The sequence below is a fragment of the Bos taurus genome, chromosome 4 (genome assembly GCF_002263795.3).
Source record: "Bos taurus isolate L1 Dominette 01449 registration number 42190680 breed Hereford chromosome 4, ARS-UCD2.0, whole genome shotgun sequence".
Classification (NCBI taxonomy): Eukaryota; Metazoa; Chordata; class Mammalia; order Artiodactyla; family Bovidae; genus Bos; species Bos taurus.
Window position 1 is genome coordinate 110,631,347 of NC_037331.1, and position 20,279 is coordinate 110,651,625.

General features: G+C 36.8%; 1 protein-coding gene across 1 annotated transcript in view; it reads left to right on the forward strand.

The window, feature by feature from the left end:
* The window catches only part of CNTNAP2 (contactin associated protein 2), a 2,325,432-nt gene that overhangs the window by 1,205,760 nt on the left and 1,099,393 nt on the right, over positions 1–20,279 (forward strand). Inside the window, exon 10 of the mRNA XM_024991213.2 lies at positions 18,499–18,648. Coding sequence (XP_024846981.1) covers positions 18,499–18,648 — 150 coding nt within the window. The remainder of the gene's footprint in view (positions 1–18,498; positions 18,649–20,279) is intronic.

Sequence of the window (20,279 nt, forward strand, 5' to 3'; positions counted from 1 at the left end):
TCCACTAAAGTACAAACTCAAATGACTGTCTTCATCTTTTCAATGTGAATTCTCTTTTCATCTCAGGCAAAGTCTCTTCCGTGTTCTCTGAGCCGTTTGTGACCATCGTGTTTAATGTTTAGAGTCAGCCATCAGGACAAGTACAGATTTATTGGCCAAAATATGCAACTTCAGTTATATGAGTATGTACTTTATTAATATGCTGTACATTACACTATTTTTTAAATTGATACATTGTCATTGGTTTTTCTATTCTCCTTTTTAGTATGTGAATGTACTGTACTCTTAAGTGTCTAAAGCTGAGAAGAATCTTGTAATCAACTGATATGAATCATTCATTTTAGTGAAGGATTTCTGGGCCAGAGAGTAAATGTAACATGTTTCCATGTTATCCAGATTTTAATCTGGCTCTGTTTTAGTGTATCACACTGTACTCCTATCTTATGCGTCCTGTAGTGAATTTCATACTTATATGCACACATATATACAAACACAAACGCACACACACACAACTTGTGTACACAATGCAATCCCATGAAACCACACTAAAAATAAATCAATGGCTTAAAAATTTTATGATATAATAATATATTAATTTTTAAAGTATTGGTTTGAATTTTTTATCTTAGCTTATGCTTATCACGTCTCGGTTATAATTCACAAGAAAGGATGAATGGGATAAATTTGTAACTCAACACTTTTTATACAAATGTGATTTCAGTGTGCTTTACTTGTATGTACCGTTTTTGCTCTCCTGTTTTGCTGCAAGGATGAGAACAACCTACCAAAAGGTGACTGACACTCAAAAAGGATTGTTGACTTCAAGACTGCAGGAGAGAGCAGTTCATAAATACTGGGAGATGTGCCCTTCATGGTTCAGTGCTTATTAATAGTCCAGTTGGAGGAAATGACACAGAGCTGAATCACTCAGAAGCAACTTCTCATGCTAGGAGTCACGCAGTAGAGCTAGTAGTAGAGAGGTTGGCAGAAAAATAACTACATGTAGAACATAGAGACTGGACTTTTACCTATGTCTGTGACCTAGTGACAAGAGCTGGACCCTGCCTTTGAATAAAGGATGAAGATTATTCAGTGGCAAGTATAAACACGGAGAGTTCTGTTAAACAGGAGTAATGCAGAATTATCTGAAATGAGAAGCTCTGGTTTTATTATGAATTTTATGATGCAATTTAAAAAACAATGATTTACATTCAAATCAAAGGGATTGTTCCTGAACATAATATTTTAAGATATCTAATCCATTCCAGGACTCTGCTTGTGATTTTTCTCTGAAATCAGAAATTTCTGAACTGCTGAATATCTGGATAACCTCTCTAATTTAAAGACAGTCTTTGCACCCTAGTTATCCAGCTTACACAGGTATAAAAAAGGTTGTTTTAATCAAAGCCACTTATATTCACAGCTCTCTATGGTTATGATGAAACTAAGAGTTTGAAAGCTGTTTGGAAGAAAAGAGGGAATTTTGCTATGCATACTGTTTTAAAGGAAAGCAGTCTTTCAAATTCTGACAACTGTTAATGTTTTGTATTTGTTTTATTATCAAAATATAGAAAAATGAGAAAATGGATTCAAGAATTAACCTACACTATCAGGTGTGAGATGGAGAGCTGATGAGGAGTTACTGTGTAGCCCAGGGAGCCAAGTGTGGTGCTCTGTGGTGACCTGTAGGGATGGAATGGGGCAGGGGAAGTAGGCTGGAGAGGGAGGGGATATGTATGTAATTATAGCTGATTTGCATTGTCATATGGCAGAAACCAACACAACACTATAAAACAGTTTTTTAAATATTTAATCAAATTAAAAAGAATTAACCTAGGCTGTGTATGTGTTATTCACTCAGTCACGTCCAACTCTTTGCAACCCCATGGACTTGTAGCCTGCCAGGCTCCTCTGTTCATGGAATTCTCAAGGTAGAATACCGGAGTGGGTTGCCATTCCCTTTTCCAGTAACCTAGGCTAAGTTGCTGTTATTATCTTCATGTATGATGTTCCTAGTATTCTTTCTCTAAGATATTCTTTTTGCATTACTTCTAAAATACTGTTTGGACAGAATAGAAAAACAGTCATTGACTGATAGTGTGTTGGAGTTCTATTTACTCCCTGATGTGTAAAAGGACAGGAACTCTGTGCCTTTGGGACATGGATGAGATAAGGTACTCTGTAATCATTCTGATATTCACAAATGGGGTTATGTCAATTTGGAAGGTGGAGAGTCACAGGTTCAATAGCATATTATAGAAAGGCTGTGGAAAACAAGAAAGTGCCAACCTTTGGTATTACCTCTCGTCCAAGACTCTAGCTGGCTCCCAAAATCATCTCAGCTACATTTTGCCTTCTTCATTTACCTTTCATTTCTTTTTCCTGAGCTCTCTCACTCCAGTTTATAGGATATAGGGAAATGTTTCATGGCAATTATAAAAATGTCTAAAGATATGCTAAACATTTTTAAAATGTTTAAAAGTTATTTAAACCTCACTAGATGGTACAGTAAGACAAAGTTTTTGAGACCAGGAGTCATCAAATTTATGTTTATATTCTCTACAATGTTTTGCACAGGTATGTCCCCAAAAGGGGAGGAATTTATTTGAATGTCCCTGCCATTTAGACAGTGTTGATTTCCTATAAATAAGGATGCTTTTCTGCCTTTAAAGAAATATTGTAGGATATTGCAATTTATCTGAGACATATGTGGAATAAGGCTAAAACACTAAACATAACTTAGTTAATTTAGATTTCAGAATGAATTGGAGCATTAGTAATGCTAACTTATTTTTCCAAAATGGGATAATAATCGTTTCACAACTACAACTTTCTGTGTGTGTGAAGTCGTTTCACTTAACGACTTAACGCAAATAGTGTCCGACTATTTGCCACCCTATGGAATGTAGCCCTCCAGGATCTTCAGTCCATGGGGTTCTCCAGGCAAGAATACTGGAATGGGTCTCTGTTTTCTCCTCCAGGGGATCTTTCCAACCCAGGGGTTGATCGCCAGTCTCTCATGTCTCCTGCGTTGCCAGGTGGGCTCTTTGACACTAGTGCCAGCTGGGAAGCCACTGGCCATTAAATGTCCCTTTTCATCTGTTTGCCCCAAAGCCACCTGGGAAGCTCGACAACTTCCTACTTAAGACAAAAATGACAGTGACTGTAAATAATTATATTAGTAAATATTTAGGTTTAAAACCAAACAGGCATATTTATTTTTAAAAATTTATTTCTATAACTATTTTATTTCAACTGCTGTACCACACTGTATCTTTGGGCTTATATATATATATATATATATATATATATATATATATATGTATGTGTGTGTGTACATTAATCATTAATCAGAAGTCCTATGAATTCAAACTTCTTTTAAACTAGCCATTACTTCTTTTTTAAATTTATTTTTAATTGGAGGATAATTGCTTTTCAGTATTGTCATAAGTTCTTACGAAATGCAATTATCTTACATTTTATATTTAAGATAGACTAAAACACTGAGATGAATGAATGTATATGGTAAAACATGTATATGAACTGGAGCCCTAGATTGATAAGATTTATTGAAGATGGTATTTATATAATCATATTACTACTAAAGACACTTGCTTTGGAAGATTGTCTTAAGAAAAGAGTCAATATTAGAATAGTCATACATCTTTGAATGAGGTTTTGAGGTATAATAATAATTGGCTTTGGGCTGGGAATCAGTAATGGTTGAAACAAATTTTAGAGAGCTTTACATGGAAACTTAGTCTTGGAGTAGTTATTTTAAGTTTTTTTAACATACTAAAATATTGACATTCAAAAGTTAAACCTAGTAATACAGAGTCTTATTGGGTTTCCCCCGTGTAATAGCAAATAATGGCATGTCTCATAGTGGGTTTCTCATTGTTTGATAATGCAGTAAGCATTATCAATGCTTGTAATGCATAAAGTGGTCAATGAATAAAATTTAGTTGAATTTAAAAATGAATATCATCATTCCTTGTATCCTATTTAAAAATGCTTATATGAGAAAGTATGGTTGACATATATACACTATCATGTGTAAAATAATTAGTGAAAATTTGCTAAATAACACAGGGAGGCCAGCCTGGTGCTCTGTATTGACTTAGAGAAGTAGGGTCGGAGAGGGGAGGGAGGGGAGGGAGGGTAAGGGAAATGTATATAATTATGACTGATTTGTGTTGTTGTACAGCAGAAACCAACACAAAATTTTGGAGCAATTTTCTATCAATTAAGAAATAAAGCTGAAAAAGTTTATATATTTTTGCAGTAAACACTGTACAATACAGTTGATCTTCATTATTTATGGTAGTTACGTTATGCATGGCTTCCCAGGTGGTGCTAGTGGTAAAGAACCCACTTGTTCAGTAGATATGAGACCCCTGGTCGCGAAGATGCCCTGAAGGACTGCATGGCAACTCACTCCAGTATTCTTGCCTGGAGGACCCCATGAACAGTTGAGCCTGGCGGGCTACAGTCCTTAGTGTTGCAAAGAGTTGGAAATGACTGAAGCGACTTAGTACCTGCACATGTCCTGCATAATCATTGCAAACACTGAATTAATGACTACTGAACCATCACTCCTACAGGGAATATAGGGTTAAGTTCCTGAGAGCCTCTGGTCACAACATTTGCATCAATACGTAACCTTGATTTATACTGAACTAAAAAATTGAACTCACAATCAACAGGATTATAACTTGTATGCAAAAGAAGCTTAACACATACTTTCTCTTCTTGAGACAGGCCAGCCTTCTTGCACTTCGGAACACTAAACACTATTTTAGCACCACATTTTGGGACCACTTTAAATGATAAAATTGACAAAAGCACAAAAATGCAAAAAGAAAAAAAAAAAACACAAAAACACCATGGCACTAAGTATATAGCAAAAAGAACACTGATTATGGGATGAAAGCTGAAACAAGTAGACAGACCTACTTATTTGACCTCAGTTGGGAACTTGTATATTGGATAACTCTAATTTTTCATCAATCTCCACATGCAGAAGTCCCTGAATGACCTTGGAAGAACAACCAGTATGGATTAGGGGTTAGAAATAAATTTTAGCAATAAGGTGAATCCACAAATACTGAACCCACAAATGAGAATCGATTCTATGCGAAATACACAGATCTTAAAAGCATGATTTGATTGATTTTGATATATACGTACACAAAAGCAATTGGTATTCCAATCAAAATATGGAACGTTTCAGCGCCTCAGAAAGTTTCCCTGTGCCTCTTACGGTGCATTCTTACCCGCACCCTCCCCCCACAGGCAAGTACTCTCCTCATTTACATCACTAGAGTTGTCCTGTTTTAAAATTTCATGTAAAAGGATTCATTCAGTATGCTATCTATGTGTGTGTGTCTGCATGCTTTTTCTTTCAGCACAGTTTTTTTTTTTTTTTTTTTTAGTGAAGTGAAGTCACTCAGTTGTGTCGGACTCTTTGCGACCCCGTGGACTGTAGCCTATCAGGCTGCTCTGTCTCTAGGGAAGAATACTGGAGTGGGTTGCCATTTCCTTCTCCAGGGGATCTTCCCAACCCAGGGATTGAAGCCAGGTCTCCCACATTGCAGGCAGATGCTTTACCCTCTGAGCCACCAGGGAAACCCTGTTTTGTTTTGTTTTGTTTTTAATAAGAGGATATGTTTTTTTTTAATTAGAGGATAATTACAATAATTGTGATGCTTTTTGCCACACACTAACATGAATCAACATTAGTGTACATATGTCCCATCCCTCTTGAAAACCCCTTCCACCTGCCTCCCCATCCCACCCTTCTTGGTCATCACAGAGGACTGGCTTTGGGTTCCCTGCATCATAGGACAAACTCCCACTGGCTATCTATTTTACATATGGTAATGTATATGTTTCAATGCTATTCTCTCATATCGTTCCACCCTCTCCTTCCCCCACTGTGTCCAAAATATCTCGGTCTCCTTTACTGCCCTTCAAGTAGAATCTTTAGTACTATCTTTCTAGATTACATATATATGTGTTCATATATAATATTTGTCTTTCTCTTTCTGACTTACTTCACTCTGTATAATAGGCTCTAGTTTCATTTACCTCATTGGAACTGACTCAAATGTGTTTCTTTTTATAGCTGAGTAATATTCCATTGTATATGTGTAACTTCCTTATCCATTCATCTGTTGATGGAGTCTCTGCAATCTTCATGCAAAACAATGTTTGAACCACTAGTTCATTCGTCTTTATTACTTAGCAACATTTCCTTATTTGAATATACATTCTATGGATATGCAATTATTCCCAGTTGAGTAAAGCTGCTGAAACATTCCTATACAAGTATTTTTGCAACATGCCTTTTGATTTGGGGAGGGAAATACTTAAGAGGGAAATTGTTGGGTCATAAAATTAATATATGTTTAACTTTATTTAAAAATTATCAAAGAGTTTTCTAAAGGGATTGTACCATTTTGCATCCCCCCAGCAATGTATAAGAGTTCAAACTGATCCAGATCCTGGTTAGTCCTTTTAATTTTTAGCCACTGAAGTGGTATAAACTTGTATATCAGTGTGGCTTTAATTCCCCTTATGACCGACAATGTCAAGAAATGTTTCACGTGGTTATAAGTAATGAATTTACCTTTATTTGTGTTGTGACTTTTGCCCATTTTTTTCTCCCAAATATTGATTTATAAGAGCTTTTTTTATATTTCAGTATGTTCCATTTTCAGATAAATATGTTGTAAATATTTTTCTCTAGTCTCTGTCTTGACTTGAATTTTCTTAATCATGTCTATTGATGAGAAGGAATTTTAAATTTTGATGAAGCCCAATTTATCAAGTGATTTTCATGTCCTCTAGGAAATCTCTTTAAACCCCAAAGTCATGAAGATACTTACTCTGTGTTATCCCTCAGAAACTTTACAGTTAGGCTTTTGTGTTTGGGTCTAAAATATGCATAGAATTAAGTCTTGTGTCTTGAGTAAAGTAGAAATTGAGACACATTTTCCCCTTTATTTAACCGTTGTTTCAGCACTAAGTTTTGAAAAAAATCAAAGCAGAGAAACACCTCTTCTTTCTCCATAGTATTGCCTTAGAGGCTTTGTCAAAAAACAAAACAAAACAAAACAATGGACCACATATGTTTGAGTCTAGTTCTAATTTCTTTCTGGAATACTGTAGCTTTATAATAAGTCTTCAAATCAGAAGATAAGTTCTCTACTTTTGTTTTTTCTTTTGATAATATTTAATACTCAAGGTTTTAAAAATCCTTATAAATTATACAGTCTTGTCTTTTTATCGCTACAAAGACTAGTATTGGAATTCTGACTGGGATCGCATAATATATCTGTTTATTTCCTCTGCAGTGATTTAGAAGTTTCAGTGCTAAACTTTTAAAGCTTCCCAGATGACTCTAAGATGCATATAAGGTTAAAAAAAAAAATCACTTAAGCTAGGCTCTTTTTTTCTCAAAGGATTCTGGGTGCTTGAAAGGAAAGAATCCATTCCATCTCTAAGATTCTACATATTAAGTTAGTGAAGTAGTCATATCTAGCAACACATAAAAAATGTCACACAGTAGGCTCTCCCCAGTGTATATTTCTAACTTAAAGCTTCCATTGAAGGGGTTGTTTCTGAATGAAGACATGTTCCAAAGTGATTTTTTCTCTGTATCTGTATAGAGGGTCATTTAACAATTTCTTCAGCTTAAAACAAAAAGTATTATGTGCCTACGCAAGCATCGTATTGCATATTCTTTCTGATTGCAGTTGGTCATATTTATATGGTTCAGATTGACATGTAGAAGTACACAGTTAAATTGCATCAATTTCTTTATGAGGTTTATTTAGATAACATAAGAAATAGAATGTGGCATATCGGGCTTTCCTGGTGACTCAGTGGTATGGATGGGGTTCAGTCCCCGGGTTGGAAATGGCAGCCCACTCTAGTATTCTTGCCTGGAGGATTCAATCTCTGAGGAAGGCAATGGCAACCATTCTGCTATTCTTGCCTGGAGAATCCCATGGACAGAGGAGCCTGGCGGACTACAGTCCATGGGGTTGCAAAAGGGTCGGACACAACTTAGTGACTAAAACAACAGCAAATGTGGCTTATCTATAAAGAAATGTATATTCCTTTTTTCCTTCATACGGTATCAATGGATAACTGGCAACCTATGGGGTATATTATTAGCACCTCAGAGAATACTCTAACTGCCTAAAGATGAATTTGTAGTCTCGGAGATTTTTCTCTCAGGATTAAATGTTGAGAAAAACACTGAAAACTCTAGTCACTGTAATTTTATTTGAAACATTTTCAAACAGATGTTACATCTTGGTTTGTGACTATATTTTAAATACTTTCTTTTTTTCAGTATTCATTAAACCAGTCTTTTCTTCTTGTCTCTAATAAGAGAAACATCTGTTTCTTCTTGTTCAATCAAAGTAACCACCTCAAGAGTCTTACTTTAAAAATAATACCATTAGAAAGTCAGCTTGGATAGAATATGCCTCATTAACATTTTACATTTGCATACAAAACAAGTTTTTCTAGCAATTATAAGTTAAGGAGATGTTAGAGGAAAAATTATAAAACAATTTATTTATTTTATGAAAAATGCAGCCAGAAGCTGGAATATGGTTTCAAAGATGTTGGTTTTAGGTTAAAAAATTCTCTTTGTAAAAAGTTTTCTTTTGTAATGTACAGTTTAAAAGTTTTTATTATTATTAATTAGTGAATAACTGGAAGTATCTATCCTAAAGTAAATTCCAATAATCTTTATAAACATACAACAAAATTGTTGCAATAGTATACATTTTTAAAACAAAAATACTTTGGAAAATATGTACTCCAGTTTATATCAATCTCCTCAAAATTGGTCATCAGGGGAAGTCATTGCTTGGAATTGAATTTAGTATTTGGAAATATTCCAAAGACATTCAGAACCATACCTATTGAATAATGTATTTGGGAAAAAAAAAAAAAACATATTTTGGGGAAGTGAAAGTGCATCTGTAACTATGAAGGAATAAGCCTTATTTTATTGTAGAGCTCAAGGTCGGCTTTAGAAATTTTTGACCTTGATATTAACAAGACACTAGGACTTCCCTGGTAGTTCAGAAAGTAAAGAGTGTGCCTGCAATTAAGGAAGCATGGGTTTGATCCTTGGGTTGGGAAGATCCCTTGGAAAAAGGAATGGCAACCCACTCCAGTATTCTTGCCTGGAGAATTTCATGGAATGAGGAACCTATCAGGCTACAGTCCATGGAATCACAAAGGGTCAGACACGACTGAGCGACTAACACTTGCACTACTTTTTCATATATAGCTATCTTCCCCAACCCCCAAATTCCTCAGGACTTATTGTACTATAGGATTCATATGGGGAGGCAGGTATTTATTCATGAAGAAAACCGATTTTTAATCATTTCATAATAGACTATAAAGAAAGCTGTGTGCCAAAGAATTGATGCTTTTCAACTGTGATGTTGGAGAAGACCCTTGAGAGTCTCTTGGACTGCAAGGAGATCCAACCAGTCAATCCTAACGGAAATCAGTCCTGGATATTCATTGGAAGGACTGATGCTAAAGCTGAAGCCCCAATACTTTGGCCATCTGATGCAAAGAACTGACTCATTGGAAAAGACCCTGATGATGGGAAAGATTGAAGGCAGGAGAAGGGGACGACAAAGGATGAGATGGTTGGATGGCATCATCAGCTCAACGGACATGAGTTTGAGCAAGCTCTGGGAGTTGGTGATGGACAGGGAAACCTGGAGTGCTGAAGTCCATGAGGTTGCAAAGAGTCAGACATGACTGAGTGACTGAACTGAACTGAATAGTTAATACTTATAGAATTAATGTATAACAACCCAAGTTGGTATTTAGAGAGCTAGTCTTACTGAATACAAGCAATGCTGCTGCTGCTGCTGCTAAGTCACTTCAGTTGTGTCCAACTCTGTACGAACCCATAGACAGCAGCCCACCAGGCTCCCCCATCCCTGGGATTCTCCAGGCAACAACACTGGAGTGGGTTGCCATTTCCTTCTCCAATGCATGATAGCTAATATCTATTGAGAGCTAACTTGGGGCCAATGTGTGTGGACACCTGGGAACCCCAGCTTGCATGTGCCAGACACTGTTCTAAGTAACAGTATATACACATAATCCTCATAACAACCCTATGAAGTGAATATTTTCAGTACTCTCACTTAATAGAAAAGGAAACTGAGGCTTAAAGTGGTTAACTTGCTGAAGGTGCAGCTATTAGGTGAGCAAAAATGAAATGTATATCCAGATGTCTGACTTCAGAGTCTGTGTTCTAGACTCTTATACTGTTCGGCCTCTCTGATGGTCAGCCTGTAAGTCAGATACCCCTGGCTTATAATCCACCTCCATGTCATATGGAGCTTGTCAGCCTAAAGCCAATGGGACCCCAAATGTAAGACAAACTTCTATGTTCCCAAGGAGATAGTATGAGTACCTTTGGACTTAACTTGCATATAGAATTGCTTAGGGCTGTGGGTGAAAAATGTTTCCAATATTTAACTACTAATTTTTTACTCACATACATAAATAATATAGAAAGTTCATTTTTCACTCTCACTTTGAGGAAATCATTTTGTCCAAATTTCCTCACATCAGTATCTTTGTCATAACTTTGTGAGTCATCTAACACATTTTTGCAGAACAAATCATCTTCAGCTCTAAGTTGATTACAGAAATTTTCCCCACGTCTACTGCAGTCACTGGACATTCTAAGTTTCAAGTGTCAATTAGCATAATGTTAGGACACTTTTTTTCAGTCTCATATGTATGTATTCATCATCTCCATATTGTTATTATATTGCTGTCTTATTTAAAAGGCTTGTTATAACTACACCAATATATGTAATTGCAATGCAATAACCCCCAAAGAAAAAGTTCTCTGTTCAAGTCTCAGATTTTTTTTCTTTGTAAAATGAACTCATCAACCTTCCTTGTTTTTTGACCTAATGATATAGATACAGTTATGCTGTTTCCTAGGTGCTGGACACTGTTCTAATGCTATTGAATCCCTAATTGACCTACTCCTCAAAACCAGCCTACAATATGGATACAATTATTTGCTTTCTAGAGAAGAGGAGCCTGAGGCACAGAAAGGTTAAGTAAACTGCCCAGGCTGACAAGGGTCAAAGCAAAAACAGGCAGCCTGGCTCCCGTGTCAGTCGTTTGGGGCTACCACACTATTTCCCTGCCTTTCTGCCATCTTGTTGCCCACTACTGAGAAAAGGCAATAGATTGACACATACTGAGTTAGGTAGTGCCAGGCACATCCAAGGCTCCTAGGAAGTGTTAGCTGTATGAGACTTGAGTCTCTTTGTTAAGTATCAACAACTAACAGCATCCTGCTTTGGTCTGGTCCTTAGTCACTCTCCAGCCACCAAGACACCACTGTGTCCAGGATTATGGACCAGGTGCCTGGTGAGTCTCTCTGTTCCCAGGGACATTTGTTGCTCTAGAATCCTGAGTGAAGGGATACTACTGCTTTACTAGCAAATGAGAAGCAATGCCTTAATCCTGTTTGCTGATGTGTTCTTTGTTGGTTATGACTCACAGGATTCTAATAAAGTTTGGAATAATGAGACATTTTTCCCCTGAATACTATACTGATCCTTATAGGTGTATCTCTTATGAACAGCTGTAGTATTCTGAATGAATGTCAGAGTGCTCAGTCGTGTCCAGCGCTGTGTGACCCCATGGATTATAGCCCACCAAGCTCCTCTGTCCATGGGAAGAATACTGGAGTGGGTTGCCATTTCCTCCTCCAGGGGATCTCCCTGACCGAGGGATTGAACCCACCTCTCCTGTGGCTCTTGCATAAGCAGGTGGACTCTACCACTGAGCCACCTGGGAAACCCCTCTTCTGAGTAAGTGTTATATATTAAATTCCAAAAGCTCTTAAATTTTGCGAATATTCCATTTCACATGAGTTAAAAATATTAAACAATATTATTTTTAAAAATACCTCAGGCTCTTCATATAGCTTCTCTGAAGCAAAATTAATTCTCTACCACTTCCTCTAGGTGGCTGGTGGCCCAGGACATGATAAAGGCAAGTTCATTAGTGGTGTTTCATACAAAGGTGTTCAGGTCTCCCTTACACTGAAGGGAATGGACACAAGCAGAGGGAAATTATGCTGAAACTGTGGCATCTCCTTTTTTGTGTGCTGAAAAATTTAATGACTGAGTTCTGAGTAGTGATAAAAACTTGTTCAAGTGCAAAAGGTCTAGATTAGGATCTCAGCCCAACAACCTGACAAAAGATAGCGTGTTCAAGATCATTGAACATGATCATTATAACATGAAGGGAGTGAGCACACAGTTCTGTTTGCTGAGTTTCACAAAGGATAGAGATGATTTAAATGAATACTCCTGGGCTTACTTTACTATGCCTTGGGGAAACAGTGCTAGAATTTGCTTCTCAAACGTACAAAATTCCCATTCATATTGCATTTTAAGGGAAAAAACATCAACCTAAGAAAATACTGAAAGACATGTAGTAGTGGGATCTTCCATTACAACAAAAATCAGATAATGTAAATGTTAAAAATTAGCAGATGAAGCTGGATGGTGTCTCGGTTGATTTGCAACTCTGATGCTGTATGAAACAAGGGTACCCCAGAAGCTGAGTTCCCTCCAGGCTGGTGGCAAATGGAAATGTTTGTGTGTGTGGTTTAAGAGAGTTCTGATCATGGATGCACAGAGTCTACATGCCATGTCTAATTGTTGCTTGTTTGTTTGCTGTTTATAAGAAATCAGTCTCTGGAACTAGGTACGTCTGAGTTCTAGTTCCCAGTTCTGCCGTTTACCATGTATAGAATGCCTAAATACTGTTATGTTCAGTTCTCCCACCTATTTATTGGGGATAGTCATTTTAAAAGTTATTTTGGGGGAATACGGTTTTGAACTGTTACTGTTAATCATCAAGAGGTATGCCTCAGAAATCTGATAGGAATGGGCCCCAAATATAATAAACCAAAAATTAAGAGTTGTTTTTTAATAACATGTGGTTATAGAGAAATTTTAAGATGTAACAAATTTTCTTTTGAGCAATGAGTCACTTTTCAGTGGGCAAAAAATGACCCATTGCTCAAAGGAAAATATGTTGCTTCTTAAAATTTCTCTTTAACCATGTTATTAAAAAAAAAAAAACCACTCTTGATCATTAACATTAACAGTTCAAAACAGTAATTGGAATTAAAATGAATAGAAATCACAGTTCAGGCTCAGAAGCAACAGTGGATGCTATCAATAAGGCAGCTTTTCTCTGAGGTCCAATTTCTCTAGTGATTAAATTTCTTGAAAAAAAATAATCTTTTCATTTGAATCTGATAGAATAATAGACCTTTTTGTCATGAACAATTAAACTGATGATTTTCCATTTATAAATTAACTTTATGATGAAGAAGTTTTTGTAAGAATTTTTTAGAAAGGCTTTCTGGTCTACAGTTTAGAACAGAAAGCCCAGTTGCCTAAGATAGCTTGTAAATGATTTTCTTTGAATGTGTTATTATTTAGGATGAAAGATTTGTAACATTACTGTGCTTGGGACCTACACCCTCAAAATATGTTTCAAAGCAGGGTTCATCACACTATCGAGGCAAAAACAAAATCAAAACCATACAATTCTGTGGCTAATTAACTTTAACCCCAGTTTTATACTTTAATGGAAAATGTAATGTTGAAGTTATCATCGTCCATGGATCAATTCTGTGCGGGAACCCAAAAGCAACCTAACAGAGAAGGAATTCTTTCAGTTAACACTACTACTTGTCTGGCAGCTAACTGACTTCTGTTTTAGAATAAGACTGTATATTTACATAGTAATTTCAGAGTACAAAAAACTTTTATCTATGTAATTGTTTATATTATACATTTCATAATTTGAAAATTATTTAGTATTCATTATTTTCGGGCTGGGTTTTCTGTTTTCCTCCACTGAAATAAAATGTGCTCAATAAGTATTAGTTAAAAATTTAAAATCCTAAAAAAAAAAAAAAATACCTGAGGGGGTGATTATTCATGATAATATTTACTAGTATAATGTTGGTTAATACCACATATATGTGACTATCTTCAAGCCTCAGGAGGCCTTCCATTTTTTTCTTTAAAATGACATTTTTATTTAATAATGTACACCAATCATTAGTTTAGGCTTTATTCTGTAAAGGAAAAGGATCACTCGGTAAACAGTTTAGGTTTTGTGGATCACACAGTCTCCACAGCAATTGTTTAACTCTATAGAAAGATGATATATATACCAGATGAGTTTGGCTAAATTCCAGTAGATTTTATGTGGACTCAAACATTTGAATTTTATATAATTTTCACATGTAATTTAATATTGTTATCCTTTTCATTTATTTTCAATGTTTTAAAATCTGAGAACTATTTTTAGCTCCCAGGCTGTACAGAAACAGATGGTAGCAGGCAGTATTTGGCCTGTAAGCTTTGGTTTTCAGACCTCTGATCAGAAGCTTGGAACCATCATCCTTGCTTCATCGATTTTCTCTCATTCCGTTTTTGGATACTTTTCATGCTAGGCTTGTCTTTCTTTTGTGAGGCTGAAGTGCACCTTCAATCTTCTACCTCTGGATTCTAGATTCAGCTATCTGGAGCAGTCTAGAACAAACTATCTTCCCTTTGCATAGGCCGTTGTAAGTGAAAGAAAGCCACTGTGACTCAGATTTCTGTGTGTCTTAGTATTCCTTGAGCTATTTCCAGGTACTTTTATTCAAAGGCTGTTCTCTTGTCTTTGTTCCTTAATTTTGTAATTATTCTTTGTAAAATGAATACAAACTGAACAGTATCTTTTAGTTATTTTCTGTCTAATGGAGAACTAAATGGATTTTGTTTTTAAAGATCTTTGTACTAAGCAAGAGTGAAATGTGATTGTTAGGGAGTTCATTTATTTAGTTGGTGTCTAATTAAATATTACCTAATTCATTATAATGATATCTTATTTGTAAATGATTAGATAATCCTGGTATCATTTGTCATACCTATTAGTGGTCACTTAGCACAAATAACTGCTGTAGGGGAGGAAGACTTGTCCTTTATTCCCTTAATCACTGAACTAAAATGGACTGGAATGGGTGAATTTAACTCAGATGACCATTATATCTACTACTGCGGGCAGGAATCCCTTAGAAGAAATGGAGTAGCCATCATGGTCAACAAAAGAGTCCGAAATACAGTACTTGGATGCAATCTCAAAAATGACAGAATGATCTCTGTTCGTTTCCAAGGCAAACCATTCAGTATCACAGTAATCCAAGTCTATGCCCCAACCAGCAATGCTGAAGATGTTGAAGTTGAACGGTTCTATGAAGACCTACAAGACCTTTTAGAACTAACACCCCAAAAAAGATGTCCTTTTCATTATAGGGGACTAGAATGCAAAAGTAGGAAGTCAAGAAACACCTGGAGTAACAGGCAAATTTGGCCTTGGAATACAGAATGAAGCAGGACAAAGACTAATAGAGTTTTGCCAAGAAAATGCACTGGTCATAGCAAACACCATCTTCCAACAACACAAGAGAAGACTCTACACATGGATATCACCAGATGGTCAACACCTAAATCAGATTGATTATATTCTTTGCAAACAAAGATGGAGAAGCTCTATACAGTCAGCAAAAACAAGACCAGGAGCTGACTGTGGCTCAGATCATGAACTCCTTATTGCCAAATTCAGACTGAAATTGAAGAAAGTAGGGAAAACCACTAGACCATCCAGGTATGACCTAAATCAAATCCCTTATGATTATACAGTGGAAGTGAGAAATATATTTAAGGGACTAGATCTGATAGATAGAATGCCTGATGAACTATGGACAGAGGTTCGTGACATTGTACAGGAGACAGGGATCAAGACCATCCCCATGGAAAAGACATGCAAAAAAGCAAAATGGCTGTCTGAAGAGGCCTTACAAAGAGCTGTGAAAAGAAGAGAAGAGAAAAGCAAAGGAGAAAAGGAAAGATAGAAGCATCTGAATGCAGAGTTCCAAAGAATAGCAAGAAGAGATAAGAAAGCCTTTCTCAGTGATCAATGCAAAGAAATAGAGGAAAACAACAGAATGGAAAAGACTAGAGATGTCTTCAAGAAAATTAGAAATACCAAGGGAACATTTCATGCGAAGATGGGCTTGATAAAGGACAGAAATGGTATGGACCTAACAGAAGCAGAAGATATTAAGAAGAGATGGCAAGTATACACAGAAGAACTGTACAAAAAAGATCTTCATGACCAAGATAATCACGATGGTGTGATCACTCACCTAGAGCCAGACATCCTGGAATGTAAAGTCAAGTGGGCCTTAGAAAGCATCACTATAAACAAAGCTAGTGGAGGTGATGGAATTCCAGTTGAGCTCTTTCAAATCCTGAAAGATGATGCTATGAAAGTGCTGCACTCAATATGCCAGTAAATTTGGAAAACTCAGCAGTGGCCACAGGACTGGAAAACATCAGTTTTCATTCCAATCCCAAAGAAAGACAATGCCAAAGAATGCTCAAACTAAGGCACAATTGCACTCATCTCACATGCTAGTAAAGTAATGCTCAAAATTCTCCAAGCCAGGCTTCAGCAATACGTGAACCGTGAACTTCCAGATGTTCAAGCTGGTTTTAGAAAAGGCAGAGGAACCAGAGATCAAATTGCCAACATCCTCTGGATCATGGAAAAAGCAAGAGAGTTCCAGAAAAACATCTATTTCTGCTTGATTGACTATGCCAAAGCCTTTGACTGTGTGGATCACAAAAAACTGTGGGAAATTCTGAAAGAGACGGGAATACCAGACCACCTGACCCTCCTCTTGAGAAACCTATATGCAGGTCAGGAAGCAACAGTTAGAACTGGACATGGAACAACAGACTGGTTCCAAAGAGGAAAAGGAGTTCGTCAAGGCTGTATATTGTCACCCTGCTTATTTAACTTCTATGCAGAGTACATCATGAGAAACGCTGGGCTGGAAGAAGCACAAGCTGGAGTCAAGATTGCCGGGAGAAATATCAATAACCTCAGATATGCAGATGACACCACCCTTATGGCAGAAAGTGAAGAGGAACTAAAAAGCCTCTTGATGAAAGTGAAAGAGGAGAGTGACAAAGTTGGCTTAAAGCTCAACATTCAGAAAACTAAGATCATGGCATCTGGTCCCATCACTTCATGGGAAATAGATGGAGAAACAGTGGAAACAGTGTCAGACATTATTTTTCTGGGCTCCAAAATCACTGCAGATGGTGATTACAGCCATGAAATTAAAAGACGCTTACTCCTTGGAAGGAAAGTTATGACCAACCTAGATAGCATATTGAAAAGCAGAGACATTACTTTGCAACAAAGGTTCATCTAGTCAAGGCTATGGTTTTTCCAGTAGTCATGTATGGATGTGAGAGTTGGACTGTGAAGAAAGCTGAGCACCCAAGAATTGATGCTTTTGAACTGTGGTGTTGGAGAAGACTCTCGAGAGTCCCTTGGACTGCAAGGAGCTCCAACCAGTCCATTCTGAAGGAGATCAGCCCTGGGATTTCTTTGGAAGGAATGATGCTAAAGCTGAAACTCCAGTTCTTTGGCCACCTCATGCGAAGAGTTGACTCATTGGAAAAGACTCTGATTCTGGGAGGGATTGTGGTGGGAGGAGAAGGGGACGACAGAGGATGAGATGGCTGGATGACATCACTGACTTGATGGACATGAATCTTAGTGAACTCCGGGAGTTGGTGATGGACAGGGAGGCCTGGCGTGCTGAGATTCATGGGGTCGCAAAGAGTCGGACACGACTGAGTGACTGAACTAAACTGAACTGAGGTTCTTTGGCTGGTTTAATAATTAAATTGAAATAGATTAGCAGCAGGAAAACAAGTATAATTTTGTATGTATGGTTCTCACAGAAATATGAGACTCAAAGAAGTAACCAGTGTAGACAGATTTTATACCTTTTTAGATAAAGATTAAAAAAAAAAAAACTGTGAAAAAGAATTGACAAAAATTTAGGCTTGGGGTAGCAAATTAAGAAGAATAAGGATTGTTTATCCAGCCTTCTTGGCTCTAACTTCCCTCTTCCTGGTGATAAGGAAGCCTGTTACCTTCCTAGTACAGGCAGGGAATTTTTTCACATAAGAGACTTACTTTTTGCTTTCAGGGAGACAAAGAGGGTGTCAGAGTATTCCTATTGTGCTGGCTGTTTCTTAAGTAACTTTTTTTTCAAAATAATCAATATGCTGAAATAGCATTTTCTGGGATGGCATGTTCTATTTTCCTTCACAGCTAGGCCCTATTTGGTCCAGTGGAGGAGAGAATGATTTATAATATTAAAGAAATATGAGATATTAATTGTAGCTACACTGAATTTTCCTAGATCAAAATATATTAATTTTTATTTGCAAAGCTCTGTTGATATTAAAAATTATTTAAAACTGAATAATCTTTTAACAAAATGGTCTTTCCTCTTGTATTTAACAGGTTCTGGGTTGAATGATGGCCAGTGGCATGAGGTCCGTTTCCTAGCTAAGGAGAATTTTGCTGTTCTCACTATCGATGGAGATGAAGCCTCAGCAGTTCGAACTAACAGTCCTCTTCAAGTTAAAACTGGCGAAAAGTACTTTTTCGGAGGTAGGACTACCATTTTTTTATTGGCTGACTAACGCATTGCTAAACATGGAGTTTCAATAAAGTTTGATTATGAAGTATTTGTGTTGATTCAGTGGACTCCATAGATCTCAGATAAAAGCAGACAAATTCTGTAATCCTACTGAACTAAAAGGAGTAGTAAATTTATTATTTCTTCATGATAATATTAACATGCTGTCAACATTTTCTTGTAGTGCCACTATTCTAAGTATAAAGCATGAGATTCTGAATCCCTTCATTCTTAAAATATCGTTCTTAAGAATCATGTCCTTGGATTATATATCACTTATCTACTGCTGTGTTACTAATTACTCCAAACCTTAGTAATGAGTTTCATGTTTGGCTTAAAAGAACAAACAGGTAATATTATCTCACAATTTCTCTAGATTGCAAATTCAGAAATGATTCAGCTCTTCTGAGCTTGTACTCAAGTTGTTGGCCATGGCTATGTTATATGAAGTCTTAACTGGGCTGGAGGGTCTGCGTCCAAGAAAGTACACTCACTCGGTTGACCGTTTGTACTGGCTGTTTCTCTAAGTATAAGCCTACTTGAGAACAGTCATCTTGTTTACCTTGTTTCTTACTGTATCCCCCAAGATCCTATAGAAGTTCCTGGAATATAGTAGATGACCAATAAATGTTGATAAATGAATCAGCAAACTGAAAAATAAGTGAGGCAAGCATTTTATTTGTAATTATCTAAAAGAAGAAATAGAAGCCCTAAGAGCTATACTGACGTGCAGTATAGCTTACAGTATAGCTTACAGACTTAAACTGAGTCTGCAGCCACCACAGAATTCAAGACCTGGACTCCTGCACCAGGGTATTTCTCCCCTCTCCATCACAATGTGATAATGGGTGACAACTCAGAGACAGAAGTCTTGAACTAGACCCCCACTTCTTTAATCTTCCATGGCCGTTCATTGGGAGTTAGAGCTACATGTTTTTTGAAAGTCTCTCAATAAATATTTGATGAGCAGATGAAAGCCAGACAAGATGTCTTATGAGTGAATAAACTGGACTTACTGATGTGAAAAAAAAAAAAAGTAACCCAAGAGCTAAACTGTTTTTTTTTTTCCCCCCAAATCATATTTAACATGATGGGCTTTTGGCTAACAATTTTCATTGCTGTCAGAAAATGGATCACAATAGTCAGTTGGAAAGCTATTGATAATCCTGATTCATCCAAATGACAATGGAGTATCTTTGGCTATGAATGACCTTGGTGAATGCTTAAGATAAGTTTTGATGTATTTCCATCTAGATGGGTAGGCAAAAAGCTATAACACAAATTTATGGCATAGAGTTTATAGGATATGAGGGCTTTATAGTGTTCTATTTACTATTGCTTTACTGATTCTGGTTTTCAGACCTGGCGGGCATGATCATATTTCCTCCCTCTTGAGTCTTTGGTCTACCATGGAGAAATACTGTGAGCAAATGATCATGATGCTTCTTTGGTTATATCTTCATTGGCTAAATCCTCAGAGCATAGGAGAATCACTAGAGGAACTTGTCACAGTCCAGATTCTCGGGCCCCACTCCTAGAACTTCAGAATGAAGGATGCTAAGAAATTGAAGAATTCTAAACTTTAGGTGATTCTGAAGCAAGG